The 16,130-nt window shown below is 36.6% G+C and overlaps 3 protein-coding genes across 5 annotated transcripts; 2 read left to right on the top strand and 1 right to left on the bottom strand.

Moving 5' to 3' along the window:
* Positions 1 to 1,335: 1,335 nt before the first annotated feature.
* On the top strand, positions 1,336 to 7,016 carry LOC117621580 (diacylglycerol kinase 5-like). Its single transcript, XM_034352142.1, has 13 exons — positions 1,336 to 1,830; positions 2,226 to 2,443; positions 2,597 to 2,719; positions 2,847 to 2,975; positions 3,475 to 3,560; positions 3,866 to 3,989; positions 4,535 to 4,583; positions 4,833 to 4,915; positions 5,471 to 5,538; positions 5,629 to 5,706; positions 6,089 to 6,173; positions 6,262 to 6,378; positions 6,487 to 7,016. The coding sequence occupies exons 1-13, from the start codon at positions 1,797 to 1,799 to the stop codon at positions 6,805 to 6,807; spliced, it is 1,515 nt and encodes a 504-aa protein (XP_034208033.1). The 5' UTR covers positions 1,336 to 1,796; the 3' UTR covers positions 6,808 to 7,016.
* Positions 7,017 to 7,231: 215 nt separating this feature from the next.
* Positions 7,232 to 10,750, bottom strand: LOC117621582 (protein THYLAKOID FORMATION1, chloroplastic). Of its 3 annotated transcripts, none has more exons than XM_034352145.1 (5): positions 10,427 to 10,744; positions 9,592 to 9,859; positions 8,536 to 8,752; positions 8,118 to 8,233; positions 7,232 to 7,635 (listed from the first exon to the last, which is right to left on the bottom strand). In XM_034352145.1, the coding sequence occupies exons 1-5, from the start codon at positions 10,614 to 10,616 to the stop codon at positions 7,572 to 7,574; spliced, it is 855 nt and encodes a 284-aa protein (XP_034208036.1). In that variant the 5' UTR covers positions 10,617 to 10,744; the 3' UTR covers positions 7,232 to 7,571. The 3 variants fall into 3 exon arrangements, with proteins under 3 accessions (XP_034208036.1, XP_034208035.1, XP_034208037.1); XM_034352144.1 differs by having other exon boundaries at positions 10,418 to 10,742; XM_034352146.1 differs by lacking the exon at positions 8,118 to 8,233 and having other exon boundaries at positions 7,525 to 7,635; positions 10,418 to 10,750.
* Positions 10,751 to 14,094: 3,344 nt separating this feature from the next.
* On the top strand, positions 14,095 to 14,649 carry LOC117621584. The gene has a single exon (XM_034352147.1). The coding sequence runs from the start codon at positions 14,245 to 14,247 to the stop codon at positions 14,509 to 14,511; it is 267 nt and encodes an 88-aa protein (XP_034208038.1). The 5' UTR covers positions 14,095 to 14,244; the 3' UTR covers positions 14,512 to 14,649.
* The last annotated feature ends 1,481 nt before the right edge of the window (positions 14,650 to 16,130 follow it).

The raw sequence follows: 16,130 nt of genomic DNA on the forward strand, positions 1-16,130 counted from the left end.
CCCTTTTCGGTCTGTGATCATATCTCTGTCATAGACTGGAGGAGATTCATATACAAGATATATAAGTCTCCCCTAGACTTGTGCACATAAGCCCAACATTTATTGAAATGGTTAGCAGATCGTCCATCCACAACGTGACGATACGTTGTAGCAAGGCAGATGCTAGAGTTTGGAAAAATTGTTGCTTGTAATGCAAGAACTGAAAATACAAATGTGCTTGTGCCATTGGAAACTGAAATCAAAATGCATATTATTATTGTTATTATTCAAATCAGGCAATTGAGGAACAAGGTGATCAAATTCTTTGACATGCCTTTGGTGGTTGCCTATAATTAATAAGATGGTTGAAATTGGCCGTGGACTCAACAATGTCGAGTGCGACTGAAGAGTCGTTTGCGGAGTAGAGGATGTAAGGCATGGTGGGAGGTGGGGGACAAGTGAGGTGGCCACAGAGAGGGAATAAGCGTTGGAGAGAGAGAGAGAGTGTTTGAATGTTGGAAGGAGAGTTTGGGTGAGGGAATTCATAGAAGTAGAGGCGTCTAACAGGTTGGGGCATGGAAAAAGCCAAGGCAAGTCTAAGAAAGTGAGGGGAAGAGAGGTGGTGGAGAGAGACTTGGCATTGCTCTAGGACCTTATAAACCAACTTTCCACTAGTACATGAATTATTTTCGGGTCCTATATGTAGGTGTGTAGTGTGTGGTAGAGATACGTGAAAGGTAATTTGAGAGGGATCTCTTGATGAAATAAGCTTGGGCGGGAAGGGGATGTTGAAAGTAACAAAATGTGAGGAAACTTCATGGAAAGTGTCACCTTATTTCTCATTTTCTGACGACCTTTTTTTTTTAGGTACACATTTTTTCTGATAACTTTAATTCACCATATTGCGTGATATTATAGATGTGTTCACAAATGTCCAGATCATATGGGAATCTCTAACGCGGAATCATTATTAGTTACCTTGAAAAAAGAAAATCAAGAAGAAAATCAACTCTCAAAACCAAAACCACAACCACAACCACAACCACAACAATTGATGACACGTTGGAATGTGAGTCCCAGCGTCCACTAATCCCACATCGTTTCAGCAGCCAACCAGGCGCTTTCAGCAGCAGGGCCCCACCAGAGGATTCCCAGCGGAATCCGACATCAGACCACAAATCAAAATACCAAACAGATGTTCCATTTGGCAATGCTAAACTTCAAAGTACGTTAAAGGACTTTTAGACGAAATTAGAAGCGCTTTTCGCTCCGTAAAAGTGCTTTTAGCAACGCGTACCAAACATGTTTTTTTTTTGAATGATCCGAAGAGAGAAACACTTTTGCAACGGAAATAGCAATATTTTGTATTTCGGTCATTAACGCTGTAAAGATAACAAAACTAATGCTAACCTCTTTTCACAGGTAGAGCATAGAACGACAGAATAGGAACGTTCGCTCCCCTTCATCCATCGTGTGAATAGTAGTAATTTCCAATCCAAGACAATTACTTTGCCTTCACTTCCTCAATAATTTCGATCACATTTTAATAGCTTCCTTCGGTCATGCTTAATGGCATCTATCACGTTTCCACAATGAGCTTTATAAGAAGAAGAATAAGTCAACTGTATCATATCATATAATCTCCACATTCCGCGTTTTCTCTGCAACTTTTGGTTCTCTGGATCCGAAAAGCCTCTATCTTTAACCCTTCTGAGCCTCAACTGCATATTCTCCCCGAGATTTGGTCTACTTTTCCGCCTGAATTCTGTTTCCCGGGTATTCAGAATCTCACTTCCATCATTCAGCTTATCTGGTAAATGGTCATAGGCTCTCATCTCCTCGGCTCAATAGGTATTTGGTCTTCTTTCTTTGCCTTCTCACCCAATTCGAACTTTTTGCTCTTTTCCAAGTTTACCCAATGGATTTGTATTGTTGGTTTATCTTTTGCTTCAAAAGACACTGTATTTCTTTTCATGCTGAGACTTGAAGATTCAAAATTTGAACATTTTCTTTCCTGTTACTTTTCCTGTGTATGTATTCTCGGCATCCAAACAGAATTTATTTAAATGATGTCTTTGCCCTTTGGCCTTTGGATATCTTGCATAGACTGAATTTTGAGTGTGTTCTTCAGTATCCTGCAAAGTTACTATTTTTATTTCTAAATCACTATTATCATTGGTTGTAGAAATGGCTATCTTCAGGCTTTTTATTACAAAATATTGCTAATTATGATTTAAATAATACAGTTGGAGGAAAAATGGCACATTCCAACTCTGGGGAGGACTTCTTGAAGAATTTCAAAATTCCAAAGTATGTACTAGTGCCAAAATCAGAGAGTGAAAGTGTACCTAATGTACCTGTTGTACCCGAGTGTCCAGTTTTAGTGTTTATCAACTCCAGAAGTGGTGGTCAGCTAGGTGGGGATCTTCTTGTCACGTACCGTTCCCTTCTCAATGAAACTCAGGTATTATTATATTTTTTTCTTTTCTGTATGATCAAATGTTGTTAAATTTCTCAGTTTAAATTATGGATTGATTATTACTTCAGCGGTTGCATTAAGCGGCTATTTTTATTTCAATTTTTTTGCGAATCTGATCTTGAACTAGCTTATTTGTAGGTTTTTGATTTGGGGGAAGAGACTCCTGATAAGGTTCTGAGCCGAATCTATGCCAATCTGGAAAAACTCAAGCAGAATGGGGATGAATTTGCTACAAAGATTCAAGAGAAATTGAGAATAATTGTGAGTCAAACTATAATCAACATAAATGGTGTGCTATTTTTATTTTTATTTTTATTTTTATTTTTATTTTTCATGACCTTGCAGGCTGTTGCCCTTTCCTGTTTCTGACATGTACCAAATCCTCTAGGTTGCAGGTGGTGATGGAACTGCTGGTTGGCTTCTTGGAGTTGTTTCTGATCTTAAATTATCTCATTCACCCCCAATAGCAACAGTACCCTTGGGAACTGGAAACAATCTTCCATTTGCATTTGGATGGGTAGGCAATTTCCTGTCCCAGTGGCTTTTATGGTCTAGAATTACCTAAATCATATTTGGATGCCTGGTTGCGTTGTCATTTATGCAAAACCACAATATGCTTTGATATTATGCAGGCAGTCAGTAGTTACAACTAGGATTGCACTCATGTCTTGTTGATTCTTGTACCTTTCAGAGTTCAACTTGTTAATGCACTCTATGGAAGGGCATTTTGCGCCATTCTTATTGTAGAATTAGTTCTCTTCTTAATCTTTTCTTTTTACTCTCTAAAATCTCAGAATTTTTTATTTATTACAAGTAGATGTGCATACTACCAATACATTTCTCAATTTCTTGTTTGAAGACACAATATTTACCAGCAATCCTTAAGTAGTGCTGCCATGTTTGTACTTTACTCAAGTTTAAATTTTCTGAGTGATTTGTAATTCTCATGGCTAAGGTAATAGTGCAGCCATTGATTGCTTGCATCATGCATGACATGCTGTTTGATAATTTATCAGGGGAAGAAGAATCCCGGGACAGATCCTCAATCTGTGAAATCGTTTATGAATGAAGTAAAGAAAGCCAAGGAAATGAAAATAGACAGGTTTGACAGTCATCATTGTTTCTTTTTACATCTTGATTTTTGTAAATTCGAAGTGCTGTAGATTCACAGTACTGTTTCTAGATGATTCACATCTCAGCATTTAAATCATCTCCTTAATTGTTTGCATATAATAGATTTACCTGTCTGCAGATGGAGTTTTGAAGTATGAATTCTTTGATGACTAATTTTATTCAGTCCTTTTTTTTCCTTAAGTCTCCTTCATCTTCATTTCAAGTTTTAACCAGTTCTCCTTTTTTAGTAAATGCAAATTCTGATTTTGTTTTTTCTTCCCTATTCTGATATAGCTGGCACCTCCTCATGAGGATGAAGACTCCAAAAGATGGTCCATTGGATCCCATTGCTCCTCTTGAGCTTCCACATTCTTTGCATGCATTTGGTCGAGTCTCTGATACAAATGAGATGAGCGTGGTAAGTCCTCTCTTATCTGTTTTAGTAGCGAAAAGAACCAGATCCATAGAGTAGCAGGCAGTTAAAATCAGTTACTTTGCAAATTAAGTCAAGCTATCTTTCAGGAGCTGAGCCAGCTTTCTGTTCGTGGTTGATTTGTTTCTGAACAAATCTAATGCAGATAGATTTTAAAATTTCATGGTTTCACTGTTGACCTTAGATGTGTCAAAATTGCATATCACTTGCGTATGATTGCAAAAGGGCCTGATTTCTAACTAGAGTCTAATTTTTTTTTATTCTTGCTATGTTCCTTCATCAACCTATATAACCAAATGCAGTTACCCTTCAACTTTTCAATTTTTATGCGCTTTTTCTAAGCACAAATTTCAACCAAAATTATCTAGGAGTAATCAAGAAAATGCAATCAACTGATGGAATGATGTTTAAAAGATGCGTCACTTTTAAATGTTTGGCGTTCCTTTTGTGAAAGCTCAAAGCTCTTCTCTTTCTTGTTGGAGACAAGTTTGGTCTGCTGTTTTATACACAAATGTTTGGGTGCTTTGCAGGAAGGTTGCCATACATTTCGTGGGGGGTTTTGGAACTACTTTAGTATGGGTAAGAGTTCTTCCCTTGGAGTCCTGTCAAATATTTTGAGCCTTAATCTGCATAGCTATCTCATTCTTTCTAGAAAATGTCTCCTTTTGCTGAGTCGATTTAAGTTCCACCATTGTCACTTGTTTGTAGTGATATTCAAAATTAGTATCTTATCTTCTTTTTCCCTGCATATAAGCCAAATAATTGTTGATAATATCTTCCTTTACTTAACTGTGTTTTTTGAAATGGACTACATGTTTATGGTTGTAGGGATGGATGCTCAAGTATCATATGCATTTCATACTGAGCGAAAGCTGCATCCCGAAAAGTTTAAAAACCAGTTTTCAAATCAGGTACATACTTCTTGAAGAACCATTATGATCCATGGATATTGTGTAGTTAAATCATGATAATTATTTGATATATTACTTAAGAAAATTTATAATAGATAACACAAACTAAATGGTAGGATGCAAATTAGAAATATTAGTTGGTACCATACGCCATAGGTGTTAAACATAGAGCAGCTAACTTTTACAATGTACATGAACCTCGATAGATGAATTTGCCACGCATTTTTAAACTTGATCCTCATACACCATTAGTGCTGATGCTAACATAAACAGCGAGATGAAGGCATTCACAATCCATTAAATAACTGAAAGACCTTAGGGTTTTAATTCTGTTCTTTTTCGGAGTAATGAATTCATGAACTTCTTAGTAATTTTGCCTGCAACCCCTCATTTTTCATGAACTATAGTGTTAGTCATATACAGTAAATTTTCTGGCGTGGATAAATCTGTTACTGCATTCATGTCATTCAGTTTAACTGGATCTTGCTCTGCATATTATGATATAGAGAGAAACACTACTTATTCCTCTGCTCTTTTCTTTAATCCTAAATACAGAGTACTTATGCAAAGATTACCCGTTCACAAGGCTGGTTTTCTTCTTCCCTTTCTCAGTCTTCTTCCCGGTGAGCATCTAGAGATTGCCCGTCCAGCAATGGATTACCTTTTAGCATCTTTTTTACTGAATATGAAATTAACTATATCTCTTGAAATAGGAACATAAACCAATTTGCAAAGTTGATGATCATGAAAAACCATGGTGGTCATTGGGAAGAGCTCCAAATTCCTCCAAGGTACATTGTTGTCTATATTATAACTGAGTTGAGCTTGCTTGATCTTGGATTCATGCCAAGTTCTGTATTTGATCCAGTTGCTAATTAATTTTCCGGTTCCTTTAAGAAAAATTTCCATGCCACCCATGTCCAACGTCACTTTTCTCCTTAAAAATTTCCATGCACTACTTGTACCGTGTTCCCTCGTTTTCATTTTGCATGGGTGGTGAACTTCGTTCTCATGAGTCTGTGTTGTGCTCTACTGCAAAAGGGCAACATCTCTTGAACAAGGATTAAATTGATTTAATATTTTGTTTCTCGTCTCTGTGGTACTTGATGCTTGATTTTATTTCACAAATAATGTCCAGTTATTCTTTATTAACTTCTGCGTTTCAATTTTCAGCATCAAGTCAATTGTGTGCCTTAATTTGCCTAGCTTTTCTGGTGGATTTAATCCTTGGGGAATGCCAAGTAGGAGGAGGCATAATGTTGGTTCACGACATCACTTAGTGAATTGGATCCAAATTTCTTTTCTTATTATGTCTAACAAATTCTTTGGTGGATTTGACTTTGCAGGGAGAATTTACTCCACCATATGTAGACGATGGCCGCATTGAGGTCGTTGGTTTCAGAGATGCTTGGCATGGGCTTGTTTTGCTTGCGCCAAAGGGACATGGGACTCGTCTCACCCAGGTAATAAATATGAAATGGTTTTGTTACATAATTTGCAGCAATGAATCTTGATCAAGGTGAAATTATGTTCATAATTAGCTTATTTTATGCTAAACTTATCGATGATAGGCCCACCGGATCCGCTTTCTGTTTCACAAGGGTGCAATCGATCATACGTACATGAGGATCGATGGCGAGCCCTGGAAGCAACCCCTCCCAGTTGATGATGAAACTGTCATGGTGGAAATCTCTCACCTTCGCCAGGTGAATATTCTTGCCACGCACGGCTGCAGGTCGAAAAGCATTAACAATCCCGTGTCACCGAGCAGCCATGGAGCTGATGAAGAGGATTCGGATGAAGAAGCTCATGAATCAGCAGAGTATAGGAAGTTTGGTGCAGCAGACACATTTAAGCTCCCGGAAGAAATTGATATTTCTCAGCTTAGTTAAACCACTTATTAAGTCATTCCTTTTCTGTCCTATCCTAACTCCCTTGTGAACGAGTGAGATTTCTATTGGGATTTCATTGCCATCTTAGCTTAGTACCATTTCCAGCAGTCAACCATGAAATATCTTTTTATTTCTTTGTGAAGAATTGTTATCTAGCTGTATATTATTGATTTATGTGAATGAAATGAATGCAAATAATTCTTCTCAAATTCGTTGGATCCCATCAAGGCCTGGCAGAACAAGGGTACAAGCATTGAAGTAAAAGAAACTGAATGAACCAGGAAGATGAAATCTTTATGATAGAAGGCTCAATCATATGTATACACAGTGCATAAAAATCGTGATTACTTGTAAGGTCAAGCTTAGGCAATGGAGGCAAGAGTGATGCTATGGAAGCACTCGATTAGGGTGAGAGAGAGAGAGAGAGAGAGAGACTAGCACTTAGCTTTACTGTGGAGAACCCGATTCAAATATTGCAAATCGAGAATTGTAGTTACAAGCTATAATACAAATTTTTTTTTTAAAAACAAAAGGTAATAATAAAAAGTAAATATGTAGACATGTGGGAACATAGGCTGTTGCTGGAGCACCACTGCAAGCAATACACTAACTGCAAACCTACAAGTCGATGGAAAGGTACATGCCTAAGTGTAAAAACTCCAACTCTAACTCAAAGATTTGGGGATCTGCAGCTTCGCGGAGAGTGACCAGCTTTGAGGGAGGCATCACTCCGACTACTGGCGAACATATTGGTAGTCTCCCATTCATTTTGTAACTGCTTCATTGGCCTTCTGATTTTCAACCCTTTCTTCTCTTTTCTTCTTCTCCCTGAAAGCCACAATCATTGCATTGGAATACTATGGTTACCCATTGGAACACAGTAAGCACAAAAGCTTCTCCATCCTTAATGAATCATAAGCCAAAACCCATAAATTATTACAGATAATCGAACTAAAGCTATGGATTTTAACTTTATAAGGTCTAGTGGATTAACTGGTTAAATATTATAGCTTCAATTGTGGATGTCATGTGAATTGTGATCAGGTAGAGACAACTAGTACCAGAGCGACAGGTGTACACTTGATTCCAATACAAGAACCTTCAGACTTAAAAGCTCTATGATTACAGAACTTACCTTGTATGCATGCTAATGTTTACGTATTCCTTGCAATTACGTTCAGAACAGGAGAAGGTTCAAACTATCTATAAAACTTCAGTCTGTTTTGAGGATTATTATCATGTCCATCTTATCCATCATATATAATATACTATGAATTCAATAACGGACATGATGCTGAGGGAGATGTTACCTGGCCACATATTCCTTTAGAAGCTCTTTTGCCTGAACCAGCTTGGAGAGCAGATTGCGGTACACATCAAGGTCCCGGTCCACACTTCTTTTGTCAATGTTTAAGGCTGCACATAACTGTTGGACAACCAAATTGTAAATGCTCAAACATTGCTCTCTCTCTCTCTCTCACCAACCATTAAATATGTCTCCAGTTAAAAATTACAAACAACTCTTCAAAAGTCAGCAGAGCCCATTAGGCCCAGGAAAAATGTATCTAGTAAGTAAATCTATCGGCTCAAGTTGATCATGCAAGGTAATTCAATCATTTGATGTAACGGTCATTAACTCAACCAAGCACAAAATGCAGTAATTTTAACATTTGGCTGAACACCTATCATTGAGTTGTAATGTTGATGCATAGGACTGGCAAGTCTAACCTTTTCTAATATTGTTGGTTCAGTTGCATTGGCCAATTCGAGAAGACGAAAGAGCCCAACAGCAAAGAAACGACTGTAGCTAAAACTTCCTTTGCTTGCTGCCCTTTCTGCAATGTCCTTCAATGTCCCCTCAATTTCTCCTTCTCTGGATGGGAACTCAACTAATGAACTGGAAGTTTGTGCCTGAGCCCACTCTTCCAACTTTTGTGCATCAATTCTGTAGTGCTTAGCATGGAAACTTATCTAGTAAAGGTAGAGACTTTTCTCAAATATATAAGAAAGAGATTGATTACATGCAAAAATAAAAATTCAAATGCACATGACACTCCCACTGGAAAAAAAATGCAGTAGAAGTTTTGACAGTGAACAGATTAAGAATTGTTTCCCCACAAAAATTACTCTTCTGAAGAGGAAGCACAATTGATTGGTCATGGTCATGGCCAGTATGACATATTTGTAGTGTAAGGAGGTGTAAATTCTTAGACTCAGTTTACATTTGGAAAAGCAGAGGAAAGGGAAGAAACCATTTCTGTGGTTGATGAATTAAATTAATTAAATCACCTTTTTTTTAATATAAAAAAATTATCTCTACTTCATAGATTTTTCAAGATAAAAAAGAGAATGATAGAATACTTAACAAATTAGGATTCCTTTTTTCTTTTTTTCTCAAGTATCCTATGACCAGTGGTTTTCCCTTTATTTTTCCAATATCAAAACTGATCCTTCAATGCATGTGTCTCAGATTATTTTATCAACCAATCTTCTGGCATAAACTAGGAAATTCTGATGTAGCATTATGCAGTTTGCATGATTCAGATATCTTCTTAATAGGATTTTCTTGGTTATAAAAAAAAGGAATACTTAAATGCAATATCACAATCTCAATTAGTAGCTTACATGTTCACTTAGTTTTCATAATTTTGAAACCTCAGGTAATGCGATTGTCAGTTTGCCAGAGTTTACATACCACATTTCTTCGTTTCAAAATAAAAACTTATGCAATGGAAAAAAACAGAGAAGAGGAATCCCAAAGAAGATCCCACACAAGTGACAAACCTGTATTGCTCTGGGTCCTCATTCAATGCTTCGATGTAAGCTTGGAAGATTGCCTCTCGATCCTCATCGCTGGGGTATCCATCCATGAGTTGATCAAATACAGTGACAAAACCAAGGGCGAACACGGGATCATACCGGTATGACTTCTTGTACTTAATCAAATGCTGTTGGACAATCAGCTCCTGCAGTACAGTGTTGTAAACACTAGGGATTGGTCGCTTATACGCTTTAAGAAAATTCAACTTTGTGTCAGCTACAGTAGGCGCATCTGCACATCAAGTAAGCAACCACAAGAAGACCAAGAAAATTATGGAGAATTTAATTATAAACTTCTTGTGGAATAAAAATTAAGAGTCTGTTGAAGCAAATTTAACTAATATAAACTCTGATAAAATTCAAGCATATTGGCTCAGGAACCAAAGATGGGTCCTGATGAATATGAACATCTAGCTAGATAATTACTTCATCAAGGCTCCATTGTTCTTATCCCACATGATCAAGGCAAGATGATTAGAAAAATTCTTCCTTTCCATATCAGTAAAATAACTTCCTACTATTAACATATAAGGAAAGGCATAACTTGGGGGGAAAAAAAACATTACAGCTAAATTAGATCGAACTAAAAGCTTAATTTTACTTTAAACGATGTTAATTTAGTATGCCATAGCAGGCCAAAGAGGTAAAAAAGCAGAAATGAATGGAAAATTCACTAGCTCCTGCCCAAAATTATTTAAAATTAAGCTCCAGTCTAGTTCCTGATAAAATGTAGCAACTTTAAAAGATAGCAATTCAATGGCATCAAAAAAAGGTACGAAGCAAAACCCACATGACGCGCCTGACATGCAATGAATCACCATACGAGAACTCGAACTCGATGCTCGAACACCACCATTATTGCAGGAAAAGCTCGTACGGAGCCGGAGACCTTCGGAGTTGTAAGCCAAATTCCGAGTAGAAGATATTACCGATTTTCTATCAGAACACTGACTCAGGGCAGAGAAAGAGAGAGTAGCAACAGCAGCCATTTTTGGAAGAGAGAGTATTAGAGTTGGAAATTTTCCGGGAAAATTTTGAGCATAGTGGAGAGGAAGAGAGAATTTGGTGGGTTTTAGGATTTTAATTTATAAAATAATTTCGGGGAAGAGTGTGAGAGAGATAGAGGTCCACGAAAAGGCTTATCCAAGTGTTGTGATCCAGTAGTTTTTTGACAAGTGGTGTTTCGTGGTGCGGTATCTGAAAGAGAGACATGGTGATGGGTCGGACTGAATTGGACCGGGCCGCCTGATATTTTATTGGATAGTCAGTTTATTTTGTTTTTTTCTTTTTGATAGAGGCCATGGAAAGCGATAGTGGTTTTGATTTAGAGTATGCGCGGTCTAGTTTGGTTTGGTTCGATTTATGGATGGTGCCTATAGCCATGGTTGTCGACATTCAAATGTTAATCATAGGTTGTGCGGAGATTAATTTGAAAGGGGTGAAAATAGTGTAACTTCAATCAAAATAATATCTAACATTGTTAATTAATACTGTCAAAATTATGGATGTGTGAAAGTCGTTTAAAATTTAGAGTATGCCTAATTTGGTACGATTTTGGTTTGATTTATTCTCGAACTAGTAGTATAATCAATTCATTTTGATGATCAATTTGGTTTAGTTTATTTCGATTTCCCCTAATTAATGATTAAGAAATAATATATTATTTTACTTAAATCAAAGAAAAATTCATATTATAAATTGAAAAAATAGTTGAGAAAACTTCTTAAGGTTGAATATATATTTAGAGATAGAGATAGAGTACAACATCAATGAGTAACATCAATGTGTTGGAAGATTCATAGTAGTCAATGGTGACAACCAATAAGAAAATGCACATTAAAAAAAACATAAAAACAATATATGTGGTTTTGTTCGGTTTATGCGGTTAAAATTAGGTCAACCTGAATTAAAGTAAACTAAATATGTACAGTTTAAACTGAACAAAACTGCTCAATATATGTGATTTGGTTCGGTTTATGTGGTTTTCAAATAAGCCAAATCAAATCAAAATAAACTAATTATGTACAATTTAAACTGAACAAAACTGCTCAAATGGATTGGCCAGTTCGAAATCCCTACTTCGTTTGATAAATAGAAATCAAAATGGAACTAAAGATGAAAGCAAAATTCAACTCTTAAGAAAGAAGAAAAGGAGAAGGGCAAGTTGCAAGGATTGTTAGGTGTCAATCTTATCCAATTGTAGAGTTAAACGTGTACAGGCTAAACATCGACTCATGTGGAAATATGCCTTCTCTGCCTCCAATGTCGATAGAAGCAACGTGCTCTGCATTGTTTTTTAATTTTCAGTCTGTGACTGTGTTACTATCTTCTTAAACAAAACAGGAAAGATGAGAAGAAAAGCTCAGGACACCCCAAGATCTCAATGGCTTTGAGTGAATTGATTTTGCCAAGTGGCAAACCCTAACAAAAGCTTTTTTTTCTTCTTCTTTTCTTTTCTAAAGGAGATATTACTTGATCTTTAGCAAATCAGGAAAGGAAATTCACCATTTTTTTTATATATACAAAACCTCTAAATCATTCTTTTCCAGTTATGCTGCTGCCCTGCTGCTTCTGTGTCTATAAATGGAAGCTGGCCTCCAAGTTGTAGCCATATATTTCATTCTTAATTTGAGTGCATAACACTCCAAGTGCAGAGATCACAAATCACTTACAATGATGCAAGGAACTAATGGCCAAGCTGCTGCTTCTGCTTCTTCTCCTAAAGGCAACTACTCTATCTCATCTTCTACTAGGCCAACTATAGCAGAAATTTATGGTGGTATTACACCAAAAGTACTTTTCAATAAAGCTACTGCAAACAACAGCACTACTAATAGTGATCAAACTCATCAAAGGCTTAAACAGCTGCAGGCAGAAGAATCGCTTCGCACTGTCATGTACTTGAGCTGCTGGGGTCCTAACACATGATGATTCATAGCAGACACTCTAGTATAAAAGTATCCTAGATTAATTAGTCTCTCTCCAAGAGGACTTAAGTTGTTAATTTCTTCTATCTTTAGTTTTAAACTCTTGAAGAACTGTGCTGTAAAATTAACTCTTGACTATTTTTCATATGAATCATGCACAATATTTTGTATCTGTCAAGAAGAAAATTAATTGCAGAAGTAAGTATTTATTTTATTAGATCATCAAGCAGTGATGTGTGGCTCTACAGCCCAAGAAGCGGGCTAGCTTTTTCCATTACAAAACTCACAACTCTCTTATGAAGGAAGAAAAGCTGCATATAGTATAACAAGGGGGAGATTACATCATGCACAGTATAAGTATCATATCGGCATGATTGTAGTTAGGTTCATAAGTATATAGATATCGTATAGAAAATGGCATGGCTAATTAGGGCCCCAACAAATTAGATTCATGACTTTCTCAACGTTTTCGGCTTTCCTTAAGCACATCGGTCTCTCTTCCACTTTAATCTTCTTCTTCTTCACGGCCTCATAGGTGGTACAAGGAAACCTTATTTCAAAAAGCTTGTGCAGATCAGATTCTGGTTGGGATTTTTCTTGATGGCAAGGCATGATTGTAGTTATCATGGTGATGCCTTTTTAGTTTTTAGAGCACTGCTGACTGCTTAATGATCCAATTCCCCTCCTGCATATTTATATATACACTTTTTTCTTTTTATGTAAACAAATCTTTATTTTTTTATAAAAAAATTAGTCTATACTTACAGCATCTGATTTTTACAAAATTTGTGAACTTATTTCGTGGCTTTTGGGTTAACGTGAAACGGGGTTTTGGCTAATTATGTGTCTCTTGATTGGAGTAATGGCTACTAGCTTTTAGAGTTCAAAAGTAGTGAAGATAGATGAGTTTTGTCAAAAATATGGGATCATCAAGTGGTAATTCAGGGTCTAATTAATTCATTTTCGTGTAAATTATGTAGGGGGACGATGACAATTGATTCTAACAGCAGAAGGAGTGATTTCATCACTGCAACTTGAGCCTCTCGTATAGGACTAAAGCAGTCATTTGAAAATTGAAAATGAGCAATATTTGGGAAAGAAATAGATGAATGATTAAAATATCCATTCCAAAAGTTGCACAAAAAATCCATATTCAAAAAAGTGCAGAACAAAAACAAGTTGGTACAAGCATGACACAAATTCGATAAGATGAAACACGAATGTAGCTAGTAGCACGAAATGGATCGTATCAGGAGACAAAAACAAACCCTCATCATTCTTCAGTTTTGAAGGGAAGCAAATTAATAAAGACACAGAGCAGCAGAGAAGGGATGAATGGGTGAAAAGCATGTACAAAAGGAGACAAATAGCTGAGATCACAATAGTGCTAGCTCCATCTTCCGTTACTTGCTTCATCAAAAAACAAGATGCAAAACCTCAGGTTTTCTCACAGAAAACCATTGCAGAATTTGTCTTACATACAATACTAATAATCTACAAGGGACAAATGCAGCTTCCGGATTTCCACAAATCTCAAAACCACTTTGTCTTTTTCTTTTGCTTTATGTGTATATATACACATTTAGTGTTAGGGTCCAAAGCATAGTCCTCCATACACAAGAAACCAAAAAACCAAAAAAACACCCCCAGAAACAGAAAAAAGCAGAGTGCTCCGCTGAATTAACTGAAGATGTGTGCAACAAGAGGAGCTTGGATCGCAGCGGTTAGTGTTGGAGCTGTTGAGGCTTTGAAAGATCAAGGCTTCTGCAGATGGAGTTACACCATGAGGTCTTTGATCCAGCATGCCAAGAACAATATGAGATCGTTCTTACAAGCCAAGGAGCTCTCTTCTTCTTCTTCTGCTATGGTTTTGAACAAAATGAATTCTGAACAGAAGAACCAAGCTGAGGATTCTCTAAGAAAAGTCATGTACTTGAGCTGTTGGGGTCCTTATTGAAATCCCTCCAATATTATAGGTAGTTGAGGATGTACCACTTGGATTTTATTTTTGAAACTGAGTTTAAGCTGTATATACATGATTTGAATGTATATTTTCCCAACCCAACAACAAGAAAATCCCAGATTTTGATGTTTACCAATGAACATGAACGTTGGTTTTTCAGTCAAACAACTAACCAGTTGAAATTATCACAAAGCCAAAAACAAAGAACCAACTAGTTGAAATTTATATCAGTTAGGTGCAACAAGAACACAATCTCATCCTATTGATCATCGTTGACAAAATTCTAGTACAAAAGTAATGTAAAAATCCAAAGGGTTCGTTTAGATCAAAATCTTAAAGCATTACGTTTTTCAAATATAAAACGAACACACACCAGACATGTTGATATTCCATCTTATTAGTCATCTAATTCATCAACTATATATGACACTTTTATCACAAACTAACTAACTCACTCTTAATTTAGTGATATTTCATTTATAAAAAATAAAAAAAAGATCCTCATTAATTTAGTATGTTATGTTTCTTCTTCATCAAATACCAATTGATACTCAATCAACATACATCCATGTGTGACAATCATGTGAACTCTAATATGATCACTTCTCCAACAAGAGTGATGGAAATTTAGAGGAAAAATTCTAATTTTTTTGGGGGCAGCAGATGTTAGGGACACTCATCCGTTCATCCACGTGTGAAAATAACGTGAGCTCCAAAATTAATTTGAGAAAAGTAATCCAACTTCTTATGAATTGTTACTAAAATTTTCAACTATCCAATATAAAACATTATCATCTTCGCATTTCCACAATTACATTTGCAACTTGCACGTAAACAAGTAAACTACTGGTTTCACTCCCAGACCGCTACTACTAGCGCACAGTCCAAAATAGAGTGACAAGAGACTGTTTCTGTCTTTTGGCCCACACTTCAGATCAAACAAGCAAACAAATGGTTTCACTCCCATACTGAGGGCCTAAATACAATAATTTAAATCAAAACCATGTGCCCATGAGGCAGCAAAACTCTGTGCTTATCCAAACTCCAAAATGTTAAATTCCACTTTTACGCCAGCCTAGTACATCAAATTGCCTCTATCAGCATGTACAAAACAGTAATATCCCCAAATATAGTTTAACATCCACATACCTTACCAAAAGAAACAGAAGAAAACAAAACCAGCTCTGGTTTTTTGCCACAAGCCCACCTTTTAAAATAAAAAAAATCCCCTATATAGGGAGCACCTCAAGATCATCTTCTCCATCAATACACTCAAACATTCACGTTCACTACTGAGAAGTTGAAAGCTTCAAAGAAAGGTCAGTAAAGAAGAGAAAAGAAATCATAATCGTGATGAGTTCATCAAGTGCAAGCAAGGCTATTGTGGCAGCAAGTGTTGGAATTGTGGAGGCATTGAAGGACCAAGGGATATGCAGATGGAACTCTCCTTTAAGATCTGTGCACCAGCAAGCCAAAACCCAACTCAGGTCATTTTCTCAGGCCAACAACAAGCTCTAGTGCTGAAATCGGATAAATGTAAGACTTTGAGTTGCCTCCATAATTCAATGTTAGCTGCCCATGTGAATAATGTTGGCTTGCTATCTTTGTCAAAA

The sequence above is a fragment of the Prunus dulcis genome, chromosome 3, assembly GCF_902201215.1.
Source record: "Prunus dulcis chromosome 3, ALMONDv2, whole genome shotgun sequence".
NCBI lineage: Eukaryota > Viridiplantae > Streptophyta > Magnoliopsida > Rosales > Rosaceae > Prunus > Prunus dulcis.